General features: G+C 42.7%; 2 protein-coding genes across 2 annotated transcripts; both read left to right on the forward strand.

Moving 5' to 3' along the window:
• Nucleotides 1-6,100: 6,100 nt before the first annotated feature.
• On the forward strand, nucleotides 6,101-7,990 carry LOC112430948 (uncharacterized). The gene is made up of 6 exons (XM_024799466.2): nucleotides 6,101-6,152; nucleotides 6,256-6,594; nucleotides 6,705-6,746; nucleotides 6,868-6,978; nucleotides 7,088-7,116; nucleotides 7,722-7,990. The coding sequence occupies exons 1-6, from the start codon at nucleotides 6,107-6,109 to the stop codon at nucleotides 7,842-7,844; spliced, it is 690 nt and encodes a 229-aa protein (XP_024655234.2). The 5' UTR covers nucleotides 6,101-6,106; the 3' UTR covers nucleotides 7,845-7,990.
• A 3,056-nt stretch (nucleotides 7,991-11,046) lies between these two features.
• Nucleotides 11,047-12,935, forward strand: LOC101469911 (uncharacterized). Its single transcript, XM_023154221.2, has 6 exons — nucleotides 11,047-11,100; nucleotides 11,226-11,570; nucleotides 11,691-11,729; nucleotides 11,856-11,966; nucleotides 12,075-12,103; nucleotides 12,773-12,935. The coding sequence occupies exons 1-6, from the start codon at nucleotides 11,052-11,054 to the stop codon at nucleotides 12,893-12,895; spliced, it is 696 nt and encodes a 231-aa protein (XP_023009989.2). The 5' UTR covers nucleotides 11,047-11,051; the 3' UTR covers nucleotides 12,896-12,935.
• The last annotated feature ends 1,844 nt before the right edge of the window (nucleotides 12,936-14,779 follow it).

Here is a 14,779-nt window from a genome sequence, read left to right on the forward strand (position 1 = left end):
CAGAGGTCTCGTCAACTGAAGATTTGGAGGAAAAGAGCAGCCAACAGCATAAAAACTGGGTTACTCTTGATTGGTTCTTAAAAGGGTCACCCCGTGTGTTGTTTTAAACTTCCGTCTCAGTGTCATAGAAAAATTAATCTGTTTAACAGCAAAGCCACACATGTCAAATAAATATATTCTACATTTCTCCACTTTTTAAATAGTCATGCAGTTATATTATCTATTTTTAAAATTAAAAAAAAATAAAATAAAATAAATACGTGGAAGTCTTTTTTGTAATACCTGACTGTAACTATGTATATGAGACTAAACACTTATATTTGAGAAACAAATTTATATTTAAGTCCTCATGAAGTCATTTGTTTACTAAACATTTAATATTGTTTGTCAGTTATATGTAGTTATATGCAGTTTAATTGAACTTGACACAGAGAGCAAATTCAAAGTTCTTTTCAGACCAAAAAGAATGATGTCCTGGTGAAAAGTTGTTCAAACTGTTTAAAACACCAGTAAAACTGACTCAGGCTAAATATTTACTGCAGTGGAATTCAGATCTTCTTAAGTATACAGAGATCTGGAGTGCCTCCTAGAGCTAACAATCTGAAATGTGTGGTGAGTCATATAGAGTATTAGAAGCTGCATCCACAAACAGAGCTATTTGTGATATAAACTGTCTGATTTTCTAACAAACCTAAATTTGCATATATTCAACTAGGCCTATAAACCCTTTTCCCATTTTCTTCCATGTATATAGCATTATATGTTTGATATGAATGCTCATATCAAACAAATCCAAAGTTTCATAAAATGAGATTATTGAATGTAAAAAATGCTCCTTCCACTCCAGTGTTTTCTACCTGTGAGCAAGAACTCATCTCCCTAAAAGAACAGAAGCCCCACATTCAGGTCAGTTTTCTGTTTAGAAAAGGCAGCAACTCCCAAGAAAATCTGCAGACTCATTTCAGATGGCGGATGAACCAAGGGCCTATCAGACCCAGTATAAGATAAATACAGATTATTTGGTATTAAAGAATAAAATACCAGAGCTAGAAGTGAGCATAACAATTTGTTTTTAATATAAATGATAATGTGGCGGACCACCAGGTGGCTCCACTCACACACAAGTTGAAAGGAAGTGTGGGGGTGGAGATTTTGGCGCTGACTATATGTGAAGTTCTGTCAGTTAATAAAGTTGTTGGAGTGAGACACTGAGACCTCTCCTGTCGTTGTTACATACCTCCACATTGGTGACCCCTGTAGTGAACATGCTAAGGCTCGACGACGAAGCCAGCTCTGGCCTGGAAGCATCGGCGGCCGCCGGACCTTCACCTCCGCCGATGGCTGCGTTTGCTGTGGCGCTTAAATTGCCGGATTTTTGGCTTCACGATCCTCCTTCATGGTTCATGCACGTAGAAGCTCAGTTTGCTCTTCGTGGAGTTTCAGCCGACGACACTAAATACCACCATGTGGTGGCCTCACTTGACCCGCTGTCAACCCGCCGTGTGATGACTCTCCTCCGGGATCCCCCAGCCCAGGGCAAGTACGCCGCCCTCAAGGGGCTGCTGCTGCGGCGTTACTCCCTCTCTGATGCTGAGCGGGCCGAGAAACTCCTTTCCATCGCGGGCCTGGGCGACGGCACCGCCCTCGAGCTCATGGAGAGCATGCTGTCCTTGCTGGGCGCGGAGGACGGAGGATTTCTCTTCACCCACCTCTTTCTTCGACAGCTGCCGGCTCCAGTGCGCGCTGGCCTTGCCAACTCCCCGCTATTGGCCACGAAGGATTACCGCTCCCTTGCGGAAGAGGCGGATCGCATCCTCCTGGCTACCAGGACTTTCGGCGTCCAGACGGTTATTCAGGACCCACCAGCGTTTTCCCCCTCCCCCTCACCGATGCTCCACGGGCCCTCCGACTCGTCCACTGTGGCCGGAATCGCTGCACGGCGGCACCGCGGAAAGGGGCTTTGTTTTTATCACCAGCGTTTTGGAGCGAAGGCACAGCGCTGCCTCCCGCCTTGCAGTTTCCAGACCCAGGGAAACGGGCATGTCAGCGCTCTGTAGCAGCCGCGACCGCTGGCAACAAGGAAAGGCTGCTTTTCTTAGAGGACTCACGCTCGGGGAGGCGTTTCCTGGTGGACTCCGGCTCACAGAAGAGCCTTCTTCCCCCGGCTGGCTCGGACAGGCTAGCTGAGGGTTGCGGGCCATTGCTAACAGCGGCTAATGGCTCTCCCATCAAAACCTTCGGTGAAAGGTTGGTGACTGTTTGCTTTCACGACCGTGACTTTCAGTGGAACTTTGTTGTTGCTGCTAGCTCTGTGCCTATAATAGGCGCTGATTTTCTTTGTGCTCACGGACTACTGGTTGATGTGGCTAACAGACGTTTAATTGATGCTGTGTCCTTTTCCTCATTACCCTGTTTGACTCGGGGTGCTCAGCCCGTGGTGCATGCTAACTCAGTAGATTCGGGTGACGTTTTTCAGTGTTTGCTTTCTGAGTTTCCCTCACTCACTGTCCCCACTTTCTCGAGCACGGTGACGAAGCATGGGGTAGAGCATTACATAACTACAGTAGGGCCCCCGGTGTTCGCGCGCGCGCGCCGCCTCGACCCCGCCAAACTGGCTGTCGCTAGGGAAGAATTTGCCACCATGGAGCGTCTGGGCATCGTGCAGCGTTCGAACAGTGCCTGGGCTTCTCCGTTACACATGGTGCCTAAATCTGATGGTCGGTGGCGACCTTGTGGGGATTTCCGCCGTCTTAATAATGTCACGGAGAACGATCGTTATCCCATTCCCCACATCCAAGATTTTTCCGCCCATCTTGCGGGGACCTCGGTTTTTTCTAAGATCGATTTGGTACGGGGATATCACCAGGTTCCCGTGCGCGCGGAGGATGTCCCCAAAACCGCCGTAATTACACCTTTCGGCCTTTTCGAGTTTCTGCGCATGCCGTTTGGCCTGAAAGGTGCCGCCCAAACCTTCCAGCGGTTGATGGACTCGGTCTTGCGCGGGCTGCCCTTTGTTTTTGTATATCTTGATGATATACTGGTGGCCAGCAGCTCGAAGGAGCAGCACATGTTCCATCTGCGTCAGGTTTTTCAGCGTTTGGCGGAGCATGGACTGATTATTAATCCGTCTAAATGCCAGTTTGGGTTGCCCGTTCTCGATTTCCTTGGGCACCGTGTTTCCGCCGAGGGCGCGGTTCCGTTGCCTGACAAAGTCCGAGCTGTTTCGGAATTTCCGCGTCCCACGACTGTTAAGGCACTGCAGGAATTTTTGGGGATGGTGAATTTTTACAACCGTTTTCTCCCCAGAGCGGCACATCTGCTGAAGCCCCTTTATGGGGCGTTAAAGGGTAAAAAAGCTAATGACCCCGTTGACTGGTTTCCGGACAGCATCCAAGCGTTTTCTGATGCTAAGTCAGCGTTAGCTAATGCTGCCCTTCTGGCCCACCCATCCCCCTCAGCGCCGATTGCGTTGACCACTGATGCGTCGGACATAGCGGTGGGTGCGGTGCTGGAACAGCGAATCTCGGGTGTCTGGCAACCGCTCGCCTTTTTCAGCCGTACGCTACGTGACAGCGAACGCAATTACAGCGTTTTTGACAGGGAGCTACTGGCGCTCCACCTGGCGTCTCGTCATTTCCGGTTTTTTCTCGAGGGTCGTCACTTTACCGCATACGTGGACCACAAACCCTTGACGTTTGCCATGTCCAAGGTTTCCGATCCATGGAGTGCACGCCAGCAGCGCCAGTTGGCAGCCATTTCTGAGTTTACCACGGACATTCGGCACGTGGCTGGTAAATCCAATCATGTGGCTGACTGTTTGTCCCGTGCGCTGGTTTCTCCCGTCTTTCTCGGCATAGACTACTCCGCCATGGCTGCCGATCAGAGCGGTGACCCTGACATCCTCGCGCTTAAATCCACCCAGACGGGCCTCATACTGGAGGACAGACCCGTGCAGGACGGTGGTCCCCTCCTCGTCTGTGACGTTTCCACTGGCCGCCCTCGCCCTGTGGTTCCCGCTTCCTGGCGTCGTCAAGTTTTTGACTCGGTACATGCTCTCTCTCATCCAGGGGTCCGGGCCTCTGTTAAACTGGTCAGCTCTAAATTTGTTTGGCCAGGCCTTCGCAAATCTGTTAAGGAATGGGCGTCGGCATGCATTCCCTGCCAGCGCGCGAAGGTTCATAAACACACCAAGGCGCCCCTGGAGCCGTTCTTCATACCCGGCAAACGTTTCGATCATGTGCATGTCGATCTGGTGGGTCCCTTGCCGCAGTCACAAGGTTTTACGCACCTTTTGACTGTTGTTGACCGGACCACCAGGTGGCCGGAGGCGGTCCCCCTGGCGTCCACTACCGCAGCAGTGGTGGCCAAGGCGTTTTTGTCGACCTGGGTCTCGCGTTTCGGCCCACCCGCGGACATTACGTCAGACAGAGGCCCCCAGTTCATTTCCGAGCTTTGGTCGGCCATGGCTGATGGACTGGGGGCTAAAGTCCACCGCACAACCGCATACAACCCGCAGGCTAATGGGATGTGTGAACGGTTCCACCGGTCGCTGAAGGCTGCCTTTCGCGCCTCCTTAAAGGATGGCAATTGGGTTGACCGCCTCCCGTGGGTTTTGCTTGGGCTGCGCTCTGCGGTTAAGGAGGATCTTCCCCAGCTGAGCTAGTGTTTGGTCAGCCCCTCCGCGTGCCTGGAGAATTCTTGCCTGAAAATCCTCCTCCCTGCTTCGATCCATCGGTGCTCTCTCTCACCCCGCTTTTGCACTCGCTTCGGGTTCCTGGTCCGGTGCACCATTGCGTGCCGTACACCTTTGTTCCAAAGACTTTAGAGACTGCTAAGTTTGTTTTTGTCAGGCACGATGCCCACAGGACACCGCTGCGGCCGCTGTATGACGGCCCGTTCAGGGTTATTGAACCGGGCCAGAAACATTTTGTTTTGGATTTTGGGGGTCGAAGGGAGACTGTGTGTGTTGACAGACTTAAACCAGCACATGTTCTTCCGGACAGTGATGTAGTGCCGGCCCAGGCCCCTCGCTGTGGCCGACCTCCTGCGCTGGGGTTGACAGTCTCTGGTTTTCCCCCCAGGACTACCCCCGGACCACCAACGTTTGAGCCTCCTCCTGCCTTTCCTGCTCACCTTCACCAGCCTCGTTCACAGGATGGACCTTCCTCTGCCTGTCGTTGTTACATACCTCCACAATAATACATTTTTCATTTTTTCATGAAAGCACCTAACGTAACTTACTGGCCTCATTGACATGCAATTCCTGGTCAGTCCCCCATTCAAACACACACATCAGCTAGAGGGTTCAGTGTTGTTATACATCCACTGTTTAGTTAAGTGATATAACCTAGACATGACAAGGAAACAAAGGTTGTGATAACTACATTAAAAAAGAGCTGAAAAAAAGAACATGTTGGAACATGTTGTTCATGAAACACGAGATAGAACAGAATGAACTATTAAAAAGCGTTCTTACTAACAAATATTGAATAAACATTAGTGCCTCAGAGTGTTTGTGGCTGTTCACCTTTGACCCCCTCCATACTGGGCACTGGTATCCCAAAAGGCTACATAGCTGACTGAGTACTATTGACACTATGCTGCTTTGGTAAGTTTGATAATGATTAGCAGCAAACAGAAAGAGGAAGTATCATCATCTACTTGTGTAGCAAAGAATGGATAACCTGAATCTTTATGAGGACAAATAAGATGCTCATGGGCTGCAATAAGAAGCAGAAGTGAATATTTGCAGTTGGACATAAGTGGAATAAGCTGGTTTCTTAGCGCGTGGGGGGAGTACCCAAATAAGAGTCTTACATACCTTCAAAACAACTTCTCTTGCCAATAAAGCACAGCACCAGATTCATGTTTATTGTCTCACTTTCTGGTGTGCTGTTACTTCCACACAAGGCGTCGATAACTCTTCTATAAACCTGCACGAGTGTGAATGAATTGCTGCCTGACATTTTAAACGGTACTGATGAAAATAGGCTGTGTAGATTCAAATCTCCTAGCATGATGTATTCAATACCACACCCCTTTCTAATGAAATGAAACCCCCCTACAGAACATAAAGTTTCCTGACTGTAAGACGGTTACACGCAGAATGAGGAGGTTCACTTTAATAACAGCAGTGGCTTTCTGCAGCCGCAGTAAGTACAGCATATCATTATTCTGATTTAATATTAAACAAATGTAATTCTATCTGTCCATTACATAAATCAGTGTTATGTTGTATCTGTTTTTCTGTTTCAGGCTGGATCTCAGCTTCTGAGTTTCAGACTGTGAAGGTCCAGCACGGGGACGAGGTCACACTGCAGTGTTCCAACATTTCTGCCTATCCAACACAGACAGACTGGTTCAGAGTGGTCAATAAAACTAAGCCCAGCTGTGTTTCTTCTATGTATGGACCTGACAGCGAACCGTCATTCTGTCATGGATTTAGAAACAGAAATTTTAATATGAGTTCCAACGTCTCTTTTGTCTTCCTTCAAATCAAACGAGTGGATTTATCTGATGCCGGGCTGTATTTCTGTGGATTGTACATCAGTGGGCACACAGTCATTTCCAATGCAGTTGAGTTAAGAATTGAAGGTAAGCTTTTGTTCATGATTTAGATATTTTTGTTTCGTTTCTTGATCATGTTTAGCATGAAAACATGTCATGCGATCACAAAATGATATTATAACGATGATTCTTTACAGGCAGTGAACCCAGAGAAGAGGAGGATTTTAATAAGACTGATCGTAAGATTGATTTTTTTGTTTCAAAATATGTTTTTCAGTTTCCATGTAGTTATTTCACTATCATCAATAGTATATCTAAAGTAATCATAAAAATTATGTTTTTATCTAATTATTTTTGTAGAAGAGCCCAGTGGAACGACAAACCTCATAATCATCGCCCTTGGAGGTCTGACAGGTCTGCTCACTTTAGTGGTCGTTATTCTGGTTCTAAAAATCTGGAAATCTCAAAAAGGTGAGGTTACTTACAAATTACTTCACTCATCTTCTAAACTGATTAACCTGTCCAAAACAATGTATTTAGTTGTTAATAACAAGCAATAATTTTTGGTATTTCCATTTAGCTGTTGGAGAGCAAGAAGAAAATAACAAGGTAAACTCACTTTTTGAGTTTTTCTTCTTTTTTTACAACTAACAACTGTTTTCTGTGATTCAAAAGCTTCATTGAAATGCCTAATTACTCTGTGAATAGCCTCAACCTGTTGCTTCATAGAGTAAACCCAAGCAAGCAATTGTAATCTTTTATTTTCTTTGACTTTAAGTAATATCAGAAATGTAGAAAAACTTAATAACTTTAAATTATTTAGTAATAGTTCATCTAGACTAAATAAAAAGTTAATTTTTTTTGTTTGTTTTTTTAAAAACAGGCAAAATCTATAGTTTGCAAAACTCCAATTATAACTCTAAAATGTAATGTGGGTAAAATGCTAGCTGAAGCGTTCACTGTGAAGAGTTTGTCCTTATGACATATTTCCTGTCTGGGAAGCTTTTTAAACACGTTCATTTTTCCAAAAGGACTTTTTTTTAACTTTTTCAATCAAAACGGAAAAAAAAAAAAAGAAAATAATTTGTACTGTATATGTGGTTTCTCATTTTTATTTATATTTACCTCTAAAAATCTCACTCTGAAACTCACATAACCCACAAATCCACCTTGGTTGTCTCATATAGTGTTTAACTAAATATCCTGATTTTCAGAACATGACTTCAGACAATCTGAACTACGCAGCTCTGAATTTCCAGAAAAAGACCAAAAGAAGCTGCAGGCCTGTGGCGCAGAGAGAGCAGGAGCCTCATGTTGTGTATGCTGCTACAAGATAGACTGAGGAAGCGCCTGCAGCTCAAGCTCTGAACAGAATATACCTTATTCCTGTTAATTTTCTGATGATTTTTTTCTTTTTGTTTGTATGTGTCGTGGTTCACATAAATGTCTTACAAAATAACTAAATAAATGTGCATCCAGTCCATATTTGCATCCTCTGCTTTTTTGTTATTTTCAGATGATTTTTTGTGATAAAAAAATAAAATTAAAAAAAAAACTTTAAGTGATTATAGTGAGTGAGTCAGAAATGAGAGTGATGTCTGTTGACTTCCTCGTGGGAGAATCTAATGGTCTGCTGTGGGTGGAGTGACATACATATGTCAGTCTGACGTCTGACAGGAAGAAAGAGCAACATGTGGTCTGGGCGCAACTGAGGTGACAATCATGAGGCTTCGATAGTAAAAAATGCTTTAAAAAAGTATAAAATCAACATTAATATGATCTATTAAAACCAGCGGCTATATTTATACATCTGAAATACTATAAAATAATCACAGAATATGCCAGTGCCCAGAAGTGACTATGTGCGAATACTATGTGAGCCAAAAATAACGTATTCACCAGAAACCACAAACACACAGTTCCGTTTAAAGGATATACCAGTCTCACCTGACAATGGTAAATCACTTCACTCACTGTCACATTACTTGTGTGAAGGTAAACATGTAAAGTATTTATGCTTTGAACTTATACAAAGCGAAGACCTTTGTCCATAGTCTGGTCAAGAGCCAAATATTTTCAGGTATTCACTGAAATTGTTTAGCTTGTTGTAGTGAAGTAGATTTTGGATAGGCTTTTACATGACGTCCGCGAATGCAACGCTAACATCCACACCTTCCCAGCAGATAATTAGAGGCCTTATAAGAAACAGCTGCGCTTCACTACCACACGGAGAATTTGGCATACTTTTCACATCCAAGGTGGCCGAGCGTGATAGATGGCTAAGCACTGCAGAGCGGTTTGATTCTTCAGGAAAGCTGCTCATTTTAGTATTGCCCTCTAGAGAGTGGATTGTGCCACTGCTGCTATCTTTTTTCAGTCTTGTTGTCATTTTATAAACGCTTATGGACTGGCCTTGACTGACTCATGGTTTCATGGTCTTTTAATCATGCTTTTATAAAGAAGTGTATCTTAGGCTGTATTTGTTTTGTTTATCTCTTTTACTGAATTGTTTAATATTGTATATGTTTTGTTGTTTTGTTGCTTTAGTGGAGGTACGGCCTCTTGCTGTGGGGTTAGCCACGTGAGGTGGAATACCCCCCTGATGCATGAGAGTGTACACAGCAGGAATAGGTAGATTGCACCACTTAGATTGCAGTGTGAGTGACAGTGAGGTTTGCAGTGGAACTACACGGGTGAGTAATTGGTGGCACCCTTGGGCACTCCTCTCTGTAGGCTGCCTCCTCAAGTGGCCGGTCTCCACCATTTTGTTTAGTTATTCTATCGAGCTTCTATTTTACTAGGGTAGCACTGTGGCAGCGAGCCTTGTCGTTTTAGTCATTGTTTGTTAATAAAGTGCTTTAATTAACAGTCTTGCATTCTCAGCCTTGCTACCTTAAGAAGTTCTCTGATTTTACAGTTCTATGCTTTTAATAGTTTTTCCTAATAAATTTTGATTTGTAAAATTGATCTGCCTCACCTCTGCTTGCTAATAACGAGCCTGTGGGCTTTGGTAGCTAGTATAACATCCACATTGGCTATAGAAATCTCTCGTGGGGTGTAGCTCCCTCCCCAGGCGGTGTTGTCAACATGCCTTAGTCACCTTCACTGGTTATCCTCCTTCGTGCCACCACAATGTGAACAAAAAAACAACATAGAATAAAGGACTGGTATTCTTATACCTAAGAGCTCAAACAGCAGGTTAAGGACATACGGGAACCACAAAAGTCATATTCATGGTGATACTAGAGTAAAAAGGTCATATCTGTACAAAATGCAAAGCAAAATTTTCAAGAATGCCATTGAACAGAGGTGGTGGCTTACAACACCAGCTGTCAGCCACTTATAATCCAGTCTTATGATCCCTTCCCTTCAAATTCAACCTCTTCTTCATATCTTGCCTCCAGTAACTTTAACAAGTCACATGATGAGGTGGGGCAAGGTCTCACAGACGTTTCACCCTTGACCATGAATGATGATAATTGCCTTTTTTCTCATCTTGGCTTATGTGATGTTTCACATGACCAATATTGGGTCAAAGCTAGGTCAAGGATAACATACAGTATACATAAGAATTTATAGCCTTTGCTCCATATTTTGTTGAAGGACCTTTGACAGCAATTACAGCCACAAGTCTTTTTGAGAATAATGCTACAACGATACTATCCCTACAATGAAGCATGGTGGTAGCAACATTATATTGTGGGAACTGGGAGACTTGTCAAGGTCGAGGGAAAGATAAATGCAGCAATGTACAAAGTCATCATTGATATTAACTTGCTCCAGAGCACTGTGGTCCTCGGACTGGAGCAAAGGCTCATCTTCCAACAGGCCAAAAAACTTAAGCAGAAATCCAAGACAAGAAAACAGTGGCTTCTGGACCACTCTGCGAATGTCTTTGAGGAGCTCAGCCAGAGCCCAGACTTGAACTCGACCGAATGTCTTTGGAGAGATCTGAAAATAGCTGTGCACAATCCTCCCCGTCCAGTCTGATGCAGCTTGAGCTTGCCAAAAGCACTTCAAGTATTGAGGAAAGGTCGTGAATACTTGTGTACATTTCATATTTTCTATTTTGTGTCCTGTGTCACTAGATCAAAGACAATTTAGAGCTGAAGTTTGGATTATAAGACATTATAATACATGATAAATGGGATCCTTAATAAATGCACCAAGCATAAAACCAATGCACCCCCTTCTTGCTTCCTTTTAGACCTTTAAGGACTAGAAACACATAAATACTTCTAACTGCAGAAGCTGCAGACTGGATTTTTAAGTATTTGTATAATTTTCTGAAAATCGTATCTCAAGCAGACATAATGTAAAATGATAAAGTGGAAATTTTATGTTAATGGATATTCGCTTAAGCTAAAACATGCAAAGCTATTGCATTGTATAGGGCGGCAATGGCAAGATGAAACACAAAATATAAAGCCAACACACACACACACACACACACACACACACAAACAAAAGACTCCCCGCCCCTCTTAACCCCCATATAAGAGCTGTGTGATACAAACTATCCATGCAGTTACAGGATTAAACGCATGATGAGGAGCTTCGTCTTGAGCACAGCTTTATTTCTCTCCAGCCTCAGTAAGTACTGGCACCTCAGTACTCTCAAATAATGGAATGAGAAACGCCGGTAAACAAATGTAGTTGATGTTGTTGTCCTGTAACACTGTAGGTTCAGACATAAACATCATGTTCTTTCATTCCAGGCTGGATCTCTGTTTCAGGTTCTGAGTTTCAGACTATGGAGGTCCAACTTGATGAAGAAGTCACGTTGAAGTGCTCCAACATTTCGAGTCATCCAACACAGACAGACTGGTTCAAAGTTATCAACAGAACTAAGCCCAGCTGCATTGCTGCTATGTATGGATCTCAAGGCAAAGCTTCATTCTGTGATGGATTTCGAAATGGAAAATTCAATATGAGTTCCAACAACACCTCTGTGTTTCTTAAAATCACACAAGTGGATTTATCTGATGTCGGGCTGTATTTCTGTGGATTTTATGTGAATAAGCATATGGTCATTTCCAATGCAGTCGAGTTAAGAATTCAAGGTAAGCTTGTAGGGAGGACTTCTGTCCTCCAGGTTAGTTTTATGTTCATACGTAATCCAAAATCAGCTCAGAGACAAAAAGGAAATCACAAAATATTATAATAGCCATGTTTCTTTACAGGCGGTGAAACCAATGAAGGAGAGGGTTTTAAGACGGAAAGTAAAATTATTTTATGGCTTCTAAAATTTTGCTGTTCAATGTGCTAAAAGTTAATATCAATATTATGTTTCAATCAATCCAACTAAAGTGGACTGATGGGTTTTTGTTTGTATTTGTTTTTTGCAGAAGAGTCTGACAGAATGACACACCTGCTAAGCACCATCCTGGGTAGTCTGGCTGGTTTACTCACTATAGTGGTTATTATTCTGGTTTTTAAAATCTGGAAACTTCAAAAAGGTACACATGGCTTTAATTTGTTTCACTTCTTTTTGGCAGGTAAATCTTGTACCTCCTCTTGTACGCTGGTAATAATGAACTAATGACACTTTTGTATTTGGTATTTAGTGGCAGAACAAGAACCAAAAAGCAACAAGGTAAATGTTTATTTGTTTTTTGTTGTTCCTGTTGTTTTCTTTTTCCTTAGAATGCGCAACCAATATGTCATGATATATTAATGTTGGAAAGAGAAGTGTCTAAGAGTTTGTCATGGTAACTGTAGAATTAATAATGTATACTTTATTGATCCCCATGTGGAAATTGCTTGTTTTTCCTCTGCATTTGACCCATACACTCAGTGAAGCAGAGGGCAGCCACTAAGCAGGCGCCCGGGGAGCAGTGTGTAGGGACGGTACCTTGCTCAAGGGTATCTCAGGGTAGCTGTTCAGTGGATTTGAACCCCCGACCTCCCAATTGTAGGGCAACCACTCTACCTACTGAGCTATCCCTGCTCAGTAGTTTCCTTCTTCTGAAGATTTTTGTTTTCTTCTCTGAAAATGTTTTTTTTAAAAGACATCTTTACCTACATAGCTGCATTAGTTCCAATTTCTGGCCTATGTTACTGAAGCTAAACTCTTTTTTTACTGTATAATCTAATTGAATTGTGTTTAACACTGGACAGCACAGGTGTTCTTCCAGTATGATGTTTTAGTATTAAACTCTAAAAATCACATTTTATGTAAAATCATTTTTGGTTTAACCCACATATCAGCAAATACGTGATATATACGTAGCAAACTCAGCTGTGTAAATATTCTGGTTTTCAGAATGTGAGCTCAGACGATCTGAACTACGCAGCTCTCAACTTCCAGAAAAACGTCCAAAGAAACCGGAGGCCTGTGACACAGAGAGAGCTGGAGCCACATGTTGTGTACGCTGCCACCAGATAGACTCGTGCTTTGTGATAACCTGCAGATAAGGTTTTGTTTTGTGGAGGATATGGCAAAAAATAAAACAAATAAAATTTGCATTCAAGTTGTGTTTGTATCTTTACTTTTGTGTCATTGTCTTTTTTATTTGTCCACCTTTTGTTGGAGGGGGAAAACACTACTCTTAAAGTATGTTGATGAGGGAGAAGTCAATGGTCTTACACCGATTGTGAAGCTTTCTTTTGGGGAGAGTCTAATGCTCTGTTGTGGGAGAGTAGAAATACATTTTAACAGGAAGAGACAACACTGTGTGGTCTGAGCCCAACTGAGGTTAAAATCACAAGGTTTCCAAGCCCTTCAGGAAGTATAAAGGTGACATAGTTCTAATTTAAACCGGTTGTTATGTTTAGACATTTTGATAACATCAGTTTCATTCAGTAACATTTGTCGCATGTAATTTACTGGATATTAAAGTGAATTTCCAGTTGCAGTAAATTTAATCATCAAAAAGCTGCCTGATGTGGCGGGAATAGCTAATATTAGGAGTTTTAGTGGCTCAAAGCAGAGATCCTATAACTCTTTACTCTCTCTCACTGCCATACTTTATCCTAAATGTTTAGGGCAGAGTGCCACATATTTCCTGTGCTCTACTTATATTTTTATTAAAAAGAGGAAGAGCACTGTACAGTTCCTTTTTTGCAGGCAGTCAAATGAATTTTTACAGTAGAGGAATTTGCATTTGTCTTACTGTATGAGTGTGAGACATGTTAAAATCCATTGACACCAAGGTATCATACAATAAAATAATGTGATTAATGCATAAGTAAAAGAAATTCCTATACATGCCCCTTCCTGATTTCTTATGTTTTAACATGTTTGTTACACTTACATGTTTCCAATTTCAAATGTTAACACAGATGTTCAGAGTAAATACAGATTGTAGTTTTTCAAATGATGATTTCATTTAGTTTGGGGAAACAGCTCTCCAACTTTACCTCATGTAGAAAAAGTCATTTCCTTCTAAACCTAATAAGTGGTTTTGTCATCTAGCAAGAACTGCAATCAAGCATTTGCAATAACTAATAAAAAAAGCACTTGGGACAATTGTGTTGGTGACAGCTTTTGTTATAATATCATTAATATTTATATGAATATGGGATACTGTTACATGTTTGCATAGACTTTTGTGGAATATGGAGACACTCCTGGCATTATATGAGCAAAGTGAGACTCATTTTTTAGGGTTGGTGGAGATGAGTGTGAAGATCCAAACAATCCCTGTCAGTGATGGAGAAGCTTTGATGAAAATATTTGGTAAAAAGTTCACCAGCATGAAGGAAATGAAGTTTCAAACTTTCCTTAGGAGGACCCCAGCACACCTGCTTAAAGAAACGTAAGCAGCTGTAACTTTTAGTTACATTTTTACGCAATAATTGAAGAGTAATAAAAACCTCTCTGCCTGTTTGCTCTGTTGGGGTAAAAGACCCAGATTTGACTTTGTTGTTGCTTTTGTTCTGTTGTTGGTTTTCTTGCTGGTGGTGTAATAACATTTCTGCTTACCAGGTGTATGATTGTCAGTCTCTACTGCAGATCCAATGTGCAGGAGCTTCAATTGGAGATCAGTGTGTTGAACTGCTCTTTCAGCTTTGTCCTTTTATCCCAATGTGTCAAATCCATCTGGCACTACCAGACATTATTGGACCTCTGTCATAGCGTGGGGCTGGTTGAACCCACAAATCAGATTCAATAAACAGCGACTGTTGGACATAGTTGAGGTCTAGTTGAGGACAGTTTTTAGGAGTAGTTGATGGTTTTTGCAACTGCACACATTTACAATTTGCAATTTTCTGGACCAATTGACCTGATTGGTTCTTGCTATATTATGAAGTTGTCAAAATACTGCTG

This window comes from Maylandia zebra, linkage group LG3 (assembly GCF_041146795.1).
Source record: "Maylandia zebra isolate NMK-2024a linkage group LG3, Mzebra_GT3a, whole genome shotgun sequence".
NCBI classification, from domain to species: domain Eukaryota; kingdom Metazoa; phylum Chordata; class Actinopteri; order Cichliformes; family Cichlidae; genus Maylandia; species Maylandia zebra.